Genomic DNA, 13,966 nt, shown 5'->3' with positions numbered 1-13,966 from the left:
TCATCTGGACATATTTCTATGAAAAGAACTATGTCCAGATGAACTGAATCAACTTTCTAGAATTTCCTTACCTGGATTATTGAGCATGCATCGAGATGTCAGTAAATGTAAGGTATTATACATAGGAATTAAAAATGTTAGGTTTCAATACGCAATGGGAGGTCTGAAAATTGAGAGTACACCTTAAGAGAAGGATTTAGGAGTCGTAGTGGACTCTACGCTATCAACATCCAGACATTGTTCAGAAGCAATTAAGAAGGCAAACAGAATGTTAGGTTATATAGCACAATGTGTAGAGTACAAGTCTAAGGTTATGCTCAAGCTTTATAATGCACTGGTGAGGCCTCATCTGGAGAGCTGTTTGAAGTTTTGGTCTCCAGGATACAAAAAGGACATAGCAGCACTAGAAAAAGCCCAGAGAAGAGCAACTAGGTTCATTCCACGACAACAGGGGACGAATTATAAAGAAAGATTAAAAGAGCTGAGCCTTTTCAGTTTAAGCAAAAGAACATAAGATGTGACATGACTTAAGTGTTTAAAATTATGAAGGGAATTTGTACAGTGGATCAAGACTGTAATTTTAAAATGTGTTCATTAAGAACACTGGACACAATTGGAAACTTGTTAAAGGTAAATTTCACACAGACATTAGGAAGTTTTTCTTTACACAGAGAACCTTAGACATTTGGAATAAGCTACCAAGTAGTGTGGTAGACAGTAAGACTTTATGGACTTTCAAAAGCAGACTTCATGATTTTTTAAAAGAAATAAGTGGATAGAACTGGCAAGCTTTTTTGGGCTGAATGGCCTGTTCTCATCTAGATTTTTCGAATGTTCTAATATATTTGTAATACATTTTCTGACCAGGATAAAAGGGAAGGACATGGAAGGACTGTCTCTGGGGGATGTTTATTCCCCAAAGAAGCTAAATGGCAGTGGCCCTGGATATCGGTATCCATTTAGAAACCAGCAGGGAATGCCGAAAATTGTTGCCCGGTAGCAAAGCCCTGCTGGGGTCCGTGGGGGCCACAAGAGGGCGCTGCAGGGAGATACACTCCCTGTTATTTGGGACTTCCGTATGACCCAGAAGTGCTTCCAACAGGCAAAAGCCCTGGCACAAGAAGTACTCCAAGGTTCTCAATAAAAGAGACCACACTGGGTTGTTCAGGCGAGTCAGATCTGGGTGGAAGGAAAGCAACACTCAACTGAAGGAGAGCAGTGCGATAGAGAGAGTGAAAGCAGGAGAAAGAAGAGGAAACAACTTGTTTATATGCTTCTACAAAGGTATTTTGTACAATAAACACCCTTTACTTGAACATGGGCCTATTTTTTGTTATTAGGGTTTGGGGCTCTGTGGTACCCCCTAGCCTTCACACTGTATAAATATTTTCACAACCAATATTAGATGCTGGCTTTGAATTTTCTTTCAGAAATACTCATGTTGTTTTGCTTAGATTGAACTACTGAAACATTTTGAATGATGAGCTTTACATATATCTTAACTAGTCATGAGATGAGACACATACAATATATTTTGTGACTTCAACATTCTCACAAAACACAGTGCATCGTCAGAACTATGCACACAATAATACATAATTACATAAAAATAAAGAAATGTAATATTGTCAAAAAATTTAAAAAAAAAACAGCTTTAGAACAGTAAAACACACAGAATGTTATTATAAGTTCTTCAACACTTCTGTTTGACCCCATCCCAAAAAAAAACATGTTTGCTCATCCAGCTCACTTCTCTAAATAACTTTCCAGTTTCAAACTCAGTCCTACAAAGTAGCCTGCCTCTTTAGACTAAACACACATGGTTCAAACTTAAGTCGCATTTAACCAGGTATGGAATAAACATAAGGGCTATTGGGTCACAAGGCACCAAAACACCTAAATGTGTAATACTGGACTCATGCTTCAGAGGCTTCACAAGCATCTGCATTCACCAAAGGATCACAAAAATAAACAAAAAAAATTATTATATATATATATATATCAAATACAACCTCTTGCAAAAAAAAAAAAAAATAATAAGTTGCTGGCTTGAAGAAAATGAGTGGGCACGGGCAGCTGTCAGCTTTGAGTGAGTGTACAATGTAAAGTTTTTTCAACAAGAGAGACCGCAGTGCCTAGTAGCATGAAAATGGCAACCTGACTGAAGTGCCTCCTGAATGAACTGCCTAGTCACCTCACTCCATGCACTAGCCCTACAGTAGGCCAAATAGCTCTCCAAAATATACTAATGCTAAAATATAAAGTGCAATATAAATAAAATTTATTATTATTATTATTAATAATAAATTATCTAATAATAAATGATTACATGCGTTAAAAAGTATTACTAATAACATATATTAATACTCCTAATAGCCAATAATAACAGTTGTGTTTTGTTGGCAGTAGAAAATATAACATTTGCCAATTGAAATAAATTCACACTTTAATAATAAGGTAATATAAACAACAACAATAATAATAATACCAAAATTAAAACCCTAAATCGTTCAAAGGAAAACACATAAAAAAGGTTTACAGCAGAATTATGGTTTTCCTTATTATAAGAAATTACAAGAAAGCTATAGAGGTCCATATGCTATAATAAAAATAATTTCAGCTAGAGTATTACCTCTAACATTATCAAATGCTGCTAATTAAAATAACTTAATTTCTCACATTAATACTTTAAAAAGAAAGAATTCTAATTAAAGTAATTAAGAAATTCTTACCTCAGCACATTCTGTTTATCTTGAACTGTTGATTGAGCACAAAGTGTTCTTTAATGAGTACTTTTTGCCAAAGTGATGCATTCTTTTCCAGGGTTGCTGGAGACTTGAGTCCATACTAGCATCATTAAATGCTAGGCAAGAACCAACTCTGAGGCACATGTTTACCGCATGACGTATCTCTCACATACACACACACACACACTTACTCAAATGGAACGATTTTATACATGCCAATAAAATTAATATGCATGTCTTTCAGGTTTATATGAAAAATCGCAGCACACAAAAAAAGAATACACAAGGAAAAAGGTTCCAAATCCAGAGACTGACCAGGTCAGGGTTTTAACTCTCCTGCAGCTATAAGGCAGGGAATTCTGTCAAGTACACCACTATGACAAAAAATGGCACAAAGTTTGATTATGTAAAAGGAAATGCAATGCAAGGAACTAATAACAAAAGGCAAAGGAAAGTCTGTAAGTTCTGAATTTTTCCAACAAAACACTGATGCTTGTATGCACTTGCATGTGCTTGATTCAGTTCATTTATTTAATGGCATTTAAACAATTTTTAAAGCATTTTAAAAAGCATTCATTCTAAACACTTTAACTTAGATAACTCCGATTTTAAACTGTTTGGATCAGTTTGCACTCCATATGCAGTATAAGAGGAATTATTTTCAATAGCATTAAACTAGGGCAAAAATGCATATATTAATAATAATCAGAATTATCATTATCTTTTGAAATAAAGTTATATATCAAAGGCTGTTTTTGTTAATATTATACAAGTAGTACAGAATAATTTAGATTTTTATGCGTTCAGCGCATTGTCACTGTGCTTTGTAAAAAGACTAGATTCTTCCATTTTTAAGGCATTCTGTGAATCTGATAAAGTAATTTGCTTCTTTTTTGTAATTTCCTCATCCTTGGTCTGGTAGGTCTCATCAGATTGTTTTCCAATATGAAATTTTTAAACAAAGCAATAATATAAACATTATTTTATTTTGTGATTATAATTAGGTACAGGTTGGTTGTTTTAGCACAGCTATGTAATTATACTATTTATAATTTATTACAAAGCAATTTGAATAGTCACTTACTGGAGGATCTAAATCTTCTGCTGTCACAGTTGTAATGACGGTGCCCTTTACTGCATTTGGAGCCACCAGTCCTCTATATAGAGGTTTTGCAAATACTGGAGCATAATCATTCATATCCTGTAAAACAAAAAGAGTTGAAATTTAGTTTCAGGAATAATTTGCTATATTTTCTTATTCATTTCAGCACATTTAGAAAAGACGAACAAATGTCAGCTTGTTATTGTACAAAAATGTTAACTTCATATGGCACAAATATCAGTGTGAAGAATGGCAGAAATAAGTAAGCAAATTTACTGTGCATTTAACTAATACCTATAATGAGAACTACTAGGAAGCCTGCATTGAAGGGAGTTATGCACATGGTTTATGAATGACTGTTCGACTGGCATACAGGCATACTATAGTGTGCATAGTTTTGTAATTACTTTTTTGCCTAAACATATAAATGAGAAACATATGGTGGAAAGAAAAGTTTTCCCAAGTGAATAATATTTTCTCATGCTACCCATTTTGCAAGCTTTTTTTTCCTCTTTAAATTTTGTTTTGATAGTCCAGTATACTGTCTTTGGAATTACTGGGCATCGCTTATAATAATAATAATAATAATAATAATACCACTCTTTATACTGATACTGTGGAGTGAGGGACCAATTGGAAAAAATGACCAGAAGATAAATGTAGAAGTCAAAAACAAAGCAAGGGGTTCTAAAACAGAAAGACTAACAATCAACTAAACCAAATGCAAGAAACAAATAACTATGTCAGAAGAACATAGCCAGAAGTCATTGTTATTAAAGTCTGTATCAAATCGGCATTTGGAACAAGTTGTGTTTCAGTATCTACAAACTTTGACAGTAATCCCTTTGTGATGCTGGCTTAAATGCCATGTTGTCAAACTGTGTGATATCACGGATGACAATGGGTTGCAGCATTACAACAGCAATGCCACAAAATAATGATGGCCACAAAAAAAATGCAGTTGCAGAAAATTTTAATACATTAAATAAAGTGATCAATACTCAGAATCAAAATATAAAAGGTAGAGAGTATTACCATGAGATACTCTGAGGTAAAAAACTTTGGAAAAAAACCCTGTATATTTGCCCTATGCTAAAAACACAATGTGAAGCCAGATATAACAACATCATCTTGCTGCTAGAAGACAAAATACCCCAGAAGGGCATAGCATTAAGCCGTCTCTCTAGCACAGCAGGCAGCTGGGAAGGTTAAGACTTAGGGTTATAGGGTTATTTTTTTGTAGTCTAATATTACTCGAGTAAATGTATCCCAAAAATGATCCTGGGAATTGTCTACAATTCGAGTTTAAAGCCACCTCATGGATGGAGGCTCATTAAGTATCAAGTCAAAAGTAAAGCTACTGATGCTGAAAACAGGTAAGAGGGATCAGAGGTAAAGGATAGACTTATGCATCTTTTTGGGATGGTTAACCTGCTAGACAGAAGTTCAGCACTCACTTTGTCATGTCCAGAGAAGTTATATAGGTTTTTTTTTATTTGTACACTGTGTTCTCCATTTTGTTGACAAACATAGCCAAGTTATGGATTTACTGTACAAAGCAAACACATAATTCAGACACTATAATAGCCTGTCTTCATAATTACTACCGATATAAGAACCATTTTCCAGAAGTCAGCTGATTGCCCCTCAAATTTTTTTTAATGTGATACCGATTCTTTTCATGTAATGAGACACCACCTCAAACCACGTCTTATTCTGCATCTCTTTGTGCCTCGTCTCCTTCACTTCCATTTTGTTGCAGCTCTTCACTCTATAATCTACTGTCTTTCTCTCCACATACTTAAATCCTCCTATCCTGTTTCTCCTCAGCATACCTATCACCTCCAGATCAAGTCTTGAATCATATATAACAGCTTGTAAACATACATATTACAGTATATCAATAGTACCACATAAACAACTTAAGACAATATTGATTAAAATGTACAGTATGTTATTTAGTAGTCATTCAATATTAACGTTAAAGTTATTGTTATGCAAGGTCTAGAAGAAAAACACAGGTTCATAATTTCAATTTGGTATCAGTGCCCATCTAACAAGGGTATCAAAGCAGCAAACTGCCTCTGTCAGGTAAGATTGTTATGAGACTTGCAAGAATCCTGGAGAAAATATGCTTGAGATTTTAAGTATTCTATAAAAAGTGACACATGTGGTAGAACAACAGGGACAGAAACAGTCAAACATGTACTGCAGCTGTGGAGACTCCAGAAGAGTAATCCATGTCAAGAGTTACTACGTATAATTGCCTGATTTGTTTAAAATATAATAATAATAATAATAATTAAGAATAATTTTTAAAAGCTAAATTAGAATGTGGTTAGAAATAATAGGCTGATTTCATCACTTTTATAGCAACCATGCTGAAAATAAAGGTACCATGTGTGATAGAGGTGGTCAGGATTATTTCAGGTCTGATAACGATCAACGATTTCATATTACATAGAATTGGCTAATTCCAGTACCGATTTTTTTTTTTTATCCTTTAAATTTCTTTTACTATGCTCCAGCATAACCAGCCTCATATTCTATTTTAAAAGAATCTTCCACCCAAAAACAATATTTTTTGTATGTTACTTACCCCATTTATTTAATTTGTAGTGGAGGCCAAGAAAAAATTTTAATCTACAGTAATGTTTTCATGCAGAATGGAAAATAACTACCTTACGCCACATAATCCACATGTCCGTTATCCAGAATATGCAAAATGAATACTTTTTAACTAAAATATTCCTAAATAATTACTTCCAGAATTGTCAGCATGCACATAAACAGAAAACAAAGTCTCATGGAAACGATTTTTTGACTTAAAGACCCACCTCTCCCCGTCATTCACTGGTCAATTCTTTTTTATCTATTCTTTTTTCAATTAAAGATGTGAGCTGCTGTACTAAACACAACCTTACTTACTACTCAGACAGAGAAGGAATGTCCATTTTAATTAAAGGCTATGTCACATTACACAACTTTCTCAGTGATTTTCATTCACATAATGTCAGTGGGTTGGGGGGCAGTAAAGGTGTGCCCAGGTGCGTAGTCTGATATACCTAATGACACACTTCAACTAATACATGACTTACCCATTCACAATCAAATAGGTTTGATTGCGTCTTAGTTGTAGGGTTGGGTGCTGACAACCAATGAGTACTCACAGAGAAGTACAATGCATATTATGCAGCATTGTGGAATAAAGAACACAAGTGTTTTGGACCTTGAAAACTGAAGAGAGGCTCCTCCGTCTGATATGTTGTGTTTTACATACCACGAAAGAATAGGAAAAAGAAAAAAATGGCCAAGACTGCAGCTGACCTCACCATACCTGTTGACCGTGTGTATAACACCAGCTCTGTCAGGCAGCATATGATTAGCTGTCATAAAGAAGGACACACAGACAATTCTTTGGAATTGTGAAACTGTGCTGGAAAGTAGCAATGCAGTCACATGACCAGGTATTTCCAGTTGTGTAAACTGACATACTTTGGGGCTGCTGGGTGTAACTCTCAGCTGGTAGCCTCATAGGATCTAGCTGACCCAGAAGTGCTTCTGTGCTTGGTTCCTGTGACACCAGCAGTCTTCTTTGGTCAGGTTTTAAAAGGAACCTACATATCTCACTCAGACGAGGATGAAGTTGGGAGAGGTGCTATGGCAGGAGCTCACCTGGCAGACAGGAAGAGGAATCCAGAGAAAATGGATGTAGGAAGTAGAGTTTGTTCATTGTGGCAGGTAAAAACCTAAAAATGGCCTATTTGTATGTGCATATCCTGTCCCTACCTTCCTCCATTCACAAACCTGTACTGGATCCTTTTATAAAATCAATTTTTTTTGGCAATCTGTTTTTCCATAGATATGTTCTGATTTAGGGGTAAGTGAGATTGCCACAATTTTCTCACACAATAATGAGCATAACAAAACAAGCATGAGCAAAACTGCTGCATATTAGCTTATTGTAAAGCAGACAAAACAGCTGTCTGATCCTACCAACTATCCTTAACACTCACAATTGCAAATTGTCATTGTTGGACCATGGCGGGCCTTATTTGCCTTGAGGATTAACTGATGTGGTTAATTAAAAAGTACAAAATTTGTATCAGTGGATACATACTGTACAAAGAATAACTTAAATGCCACAATTAGTCAAATGTTGGCAGAGTCAGGAGAAATATTTAAAGAAAAATATAGGGCTATATTTACCAAACCAAAACACAAGGAACACATCTACATATAGCTGAAATTGAGTGGTAGATTGCTTCATTGTCAGCTGCTACCTATCACATTTATTTTCATCTATGGCTGGTCAGAAATGACCAGAGGATGATATATCCTGTCCCATCAAAATCCTGTCCCTGTTCCTCTCTGCTCAACCAACAACTGCCGAAATGTTTTTTTATATTAAAAAAAAACTAGACATATTTTGTGACACATGAGAAGAATGCATGTGAACTGCCTATTTGTGGCAATATAGCCCTAAGCAGCCTTTGGGAGGAATCCTTTAAGGCTTCAAGATACAGTAAGTAATATAGTTGATCTCTTCTTTTCATCTTCTATAAAAAATTCTAGCTAGTTATTTTAGTTTTTTCAAAACTCATCATTATGATCTGTGTGTCTTGGTACCTGTCATATGTGACTGATAGCTCTTTTATCTGTCTCTATGTTTGTCTCTGTTCTATCTCCACACAGTATTTCAGAAATTAAAAATACAAATATTAATGTACTTTATGTGCAATACAGTCCATCACATAGCCTTTCATATGATTTCTCTAAGGAACTGTTCCATTGTGGTAAACTATATTTCTCTCAAACTTTGGCATGCCTACTAGATTATTATTTGGTATATTCCCCTGCTCTCATATACTGTATTACTTTATAGGAAAACTATAATTTGCAAAGCCATATTTATGAGTACTATATCTTATAAATAGTGTCAACTTACTGTACTTGCCTATCAAGGAGACAGGGGTAAAACGGACACTTAAATGACACAAGACAGGAGATGGACCAAAAAGCATGTCACTTGATGTCAACTGAGAAAATGCTTTTAAGTACCACTATGCTAATTGCTTAGTTTAGGGCTCCTGCCCAAATTACACAGCACACAACAAATATATTCAAGCCTTTCTGTCTGCTAGATAAGTAGCAGATGTGAAGGTTCTGCCTTAGAATCTCAAGAGTAGTGTGGAAAAATCTGCTATAGAAGACAGTGCATGAATGAACAATCATTTCTTTTTTTAACAGAAAGCATGGGAACATCAATGAAAGAAGATAGTAAGGCTAAGGATGTGAAAAGATACAGGTTACTCTACTGTTTGCACTGTTGCAACAGAAAAATTAATGGAGGGCCATATACATTTTAGAAAGATTGTTCTTTAGTGAGTGTCACAATTAAAACAAAAATCATAAAACTTTTCTTACTTTTGATCCAAGTTTTGTTTGTGTGATGCTTCATGATTAGGATATCATGGTTTCATCATCACACCAATAACTACTCACATATACATGTGTAAGTCCACTCACATGTGACACCAATAGATTTGAGTGGTGAGAACAGCACTTTCACAGTTGATCTGTTTGACAACTAAAGAAAAACAGAAAATAATTTACTTTATGTTTGGAATGACACTATTTTGTTTCATGTTACTGTCTTTAACAGAAGGATTCTTGGACCAATTGTGTTTTTATTCTGTGATGACTATAATCAATTTTGGTTTTTTTTTTGTTACTTTTTTTTTTTTAACAAGGGAAGACCCACATGTCACATAGTGGCAGTATGAATCCTTTTTAATTCTCATTCTGACTTTGGCTATTGTCCTGTTCATTTTACTGGTTTACCTGTTGATTGAGATTCTTTAACTCATAGTCTACAATACTGGATTTGTCCCATGTTGCTGCTGTCATCTGAGCCCAGTTAGCGTATAATTTTTGTGTTTCAGACTTTGTGGTTGTTATGAAAGGCATCTTTTATTTTTATTAGATACACTTTTTGTGCATCTCCTAATGGAAGTAAAATTCATTCTGACTTTCTTCTGGAGGTTTTCTGATCCAAGAAATTAAATGTTACAATTTCTAGTCAGAAACTTCCATGTAAACTTAATTGTTTTTAACATTTTCTATGCCATTTTGTTTTGGCTACAAACACCATCATTTTACGATGGTTTAAGTGGCCATTACCATGTCAAGATAACCTTTGATACACCGGGAGTGTGCAACGGGTGACGTCACTGGCACAACCGTATAAAGATCATACTGTGCATTTCCAGATTATCTGAGATTAGACTTTTACTCAAGTAAAAGTCGACATCTGTCAAGGAGAAGAAACCAACAGTGCAAAGTCCATCGCCAGCAAGTGGTGAAAGCCTGAAAGTGAGGGTCTCCTAGTGAACCAGCTGAACTCAAAAGTTACCGCAGTTACTGCAAACACAATGATAAAGATGAACTTGTTCTTTGCCCATCAAGGGTACGTTTATATATTGTGTGTCCTGCAGTGTGTACAGTTTAGGTTTTCCACCTGACGATAAAGACAGCTTCATCTGCCAAAAATGCATAGTTAACTATGAGATAGTCGGGAAAATAGGTTTTTTGAAGGACCATGCTATGAAACTGATAGCAAATAGGCAAACCAAAAATTGCATTGACTCAGCTTGCTTAGATAATTTGGGCATTTCTGATTCGGCTTCAGTCTCTCAAAGTCCAGGTATAGTCAGTGTGCAGCCAAAATCAGCAGCACCAGTTCAGCCATAGGACAAGTGAGTAACAGCGAGACAGGGGTTTAAGAAGTCAAAATTTAGTCCATTGGCACCCAGGTTATCAATTTGGAATAGATTCCTGGTGTTAAGCAACACATCTGTTGGGACTGATAAAAATAAATTGTTCATAATTAGTGACTTCGTAGTGCGGAATGCTAGAGTTTCAAACTATGTTAATCCACCAGTTATAATTAAAGGTTCCTGGGGCAATAGTATCCTACATAGAGGCTAAATTGGACCTTCTGGCCAACAATGAAGTGCCTAACTTATTGTTAAATTTCAGCTCTAATGAACATATATTTGCAGCAATCCAAGGTATTAAAGAGGAACTTCATATCTTTATGCACCAAAGATAAAAGAAAATGTCAGAATTTAATCGTGTATGGTCCCATACTAAGATTACATAGAGGGGATGTGATTTACAGCAGATTGAATTCCTTTCCCTTCATTGTTTGTTAAAAACCTCATGTGCAAAAAAAAAAAAAAAGCATAGCCTTTGTGAACAGTTGAGATGTTTTTTGGGAAAGGCCTGGATTTTTCAAGATGGATGGACTTTTTCAAACTGGAGAGGACCTTTTGTTTCAACCCAAAATATGGCAGCAAAACTGCCTGGCTGACTGATCAAAGCACAACCCAAACCATAGCCGTGTGATCCTAAATCGCAGTCTGTTGTTTAGCCCACCTGTTACTATCTAGTAGCTATTACCCAGAATCTTTGTTTGTTTGTTAGATAGATAGATAGATAGATAGATAGATAGATAGATAGATAGATAGATAGATAGATAGATAGATAGATAGATAGATAGATAGATAGATAGATAGATAGATAGATAGATAGATAGATAGATAGATAGATAGATAGATAGATAGATAGATAGATAGATAGATAGATAGATAGATAGATAGATAGATAGATAGATAGATAGATAGATAGATAGATAGATAGATACTTTATTAATCCCAAGGGGAAATTCACATCTGTGGGTCATCTTATAAATTTAGTATTGAAGCAAAATCTAAATTGGTTGACAACCAAAGGATAAAGAACATAATAAGACTAAAAGTTAAAATCAGATCCTCCACTAGGCATACCTGTATTAGTAATTTAATTCAAATTAAAACAAAAAATATGACATGAATATAGAAACCTACTGACAGTTTAAAATGCTGCATACTAAATATTGGAAATAAAGCTGCTTTGGTAAATGATATATTAAAGAAAAAATCTGATTTGTGTTTTCTTACTGGAAACAGATTAGTAAATCTGACACTATTCTCTTAGTTGAGGGATCACAAAATGGTTATACATTCCTTCATAAATCTAGAGCTACTGTTCAAGGTGGCGGCCTTGAGATAATTCTATGTAAAGAACTGCAAACCGCCTCTAAAATGTAGGCAAAGTCACATCATTTGAGGCACTTGTATTAAATATTAAAACAGATTACAGTACAACTTTAGTACTAGTCTACAGACCATCAGGGTCATATTCGTTGTTCCATGAATGAATCTGGTAGCCTTTTATTTGATTTAACCATACATTATGCTCATATTGTGTTGATGGGAGGGTTTTGATGTGGAAACTGACACTTTCAGCAAATGTTTTACTTATTTGTTAAACTCAGTGGGGTTTTGCCAGACTGTTAATGGTCAGACTCATATTCAAAACGACACATTAGGTCTAATTATTACAGTGTTGAGACTCAAAATTTAAATATTACACCTTAAAATTAAGTTCTTTCTTATCACTGCTTAATTACGTTTGACTTGGTTATGCCCTTACCATTATAATCACAGATTAAAACAAGGACAGTACAGCATCTAAATTATAACTGCATAAAAATTTGTAGATATTTTTAGAAACTCAAGCATAATTGTTGCAAACAATTTGGATCAGCAAATAACAAATTATAATGTTGCTTTGAAAGAGGCTTTGAGTAACTCCCATTAAAACAAAAGTGATTAAAATGCATAGAAATTCACGCTGGTTTAATAAGGATACTTGAACTCTTAAATTAGAATGCTGAAAACTGGACCATAGATGGAGCGCAACAAAGCTGCAGGTCTTCTGAACTGCTTGTACCAAGAATGGTAAAAAGTATAAGAAAATCTCTCTTTATAGCCCACTTGGAACACTGTTCTAGAATAATAGACAACAACAATAATAATCCTCGTGAATGGTTTAGAACAGTGTCTAATCTAAAAAAACATTAAATCTGAACTACAAAATACTTACAGACATTAGCTGTGCAGACTTTATGAACTTTAATGGGAAAATTGACAATGTAAGATTCCAGATTTTAACATCACCTTGCATATTTAATACGTAGGAAACCCTGTCTCATTTTGAATGCACCACTGTAGTAATTTTAATTCGGTAACAGAAAACAAAGTTATAACTTTCATTTATATAATGAAACCTACTACTTGTTCCTAGGCTCAATAGAAAATAAACTAGTAAAACGCTCAATAGATGTTCTGACAGCACCCATTCTTTGGATTATCAATAGTTCATTACTAAATACTGTTCCAGATGAACTAAAAGAGTAATTTATAAAATAGTTACTTAAAACATCAGAGATATACCCATATATGAGTAATAATTATAAACCCATTTCAAATTTAACCAATACGAGCTGTATATACCCGGCGTTGCCCGGGGCAGAAGTAACCTAATCGGTCAAACACTTACATATATACCAAAGTAAACCTAATCGGTCAAACAGTTACACATATAAAAAAACCGAACCTAATCGGATAAACAGCTTCATATATACAGAAGCGAACCTAATCGGACAAACAGCTAATCTATATACATAAGCAAACCTAATTGGTCAAACAGTTACATAAATACAAAAGCAAACCTAATCGATGAAACAGCTTCATATATACAGAAGCGAACCTAATTGGTCAAACAGTTATGCATGTGCAGAATGATTTTACAAAGATTATGCGTGTTAACAATCATTAAAAAGAAAAGATTGAGGAACTCTTCTTGTATATGTGATGAAGCTGGATGAAGCTGACTTGACGAAGACGTAGGTGGCATAGATTGGTTTTTCTAAAACAGAAGAAAAAAATGAGTATCTATTATTATTTTAAATTAGAATGAAAATGAGAACCTTGATTAGAGATAGATTATCCGTATTAAAATATGTGCATGAATAAACTTTTGCTAACTCTGTAGCAAAAGTTTATTCATACAAATTGGAATGGGATGGCTTTGTGAAAAAGTAAAAATTACATAAAAATAAATTGAGAATGCGTACTTCCATTTGACTGAGATTATCTGTAATGATGAAAAAAAAGTTTAGTATGTTTTTTTTTCCATACGGGAAGGATGTAAAACCTTACATAGGCAC

General features: G+C 34.6%; 1 protein-coding gene across 1 annotated transcript in view; it reads right to left on the bottom strand.

The window, feature by feature from the left end:
• The window catches only part of pcdh15b (protocadherin-related 15b), a 718,592-nt gene that overhangs the window by 202,656 nt on the left and 501,970 nt on the right, over positions 1–13,966 (bottom strand). The window contains exon 23 of the mRNA XM_051923141.1: positions 3,832–3,948. Coding sequence (XP_051779101.1) covers positions 3,832–3,948 — 117 coding nt within the window. The remainder of the gene's footprint in view (positions 1–3,831; positions 3,949–13,966) is intronic.

The sequence above is a fragment of the Erpetoichthys calabaricus genome, chromosome 2 (genome assembly GCF_900747795.2).
Source record: "Erpetoichthys calabaricus chromosome 2, fErpCal1.3, whole genome shotgun sequence".
Classification (NCBI taxonomy): domain Eukaryota; kingdom Metazoa; phylum Chordata; class Cladistia; order Polypteriformes; family Polypteridae; genus Erpetoichthys; species Erpetoichthys calabaricus.
This window is presented reverse-complemented; position numbering and strand designations above follow the sequence as displayed.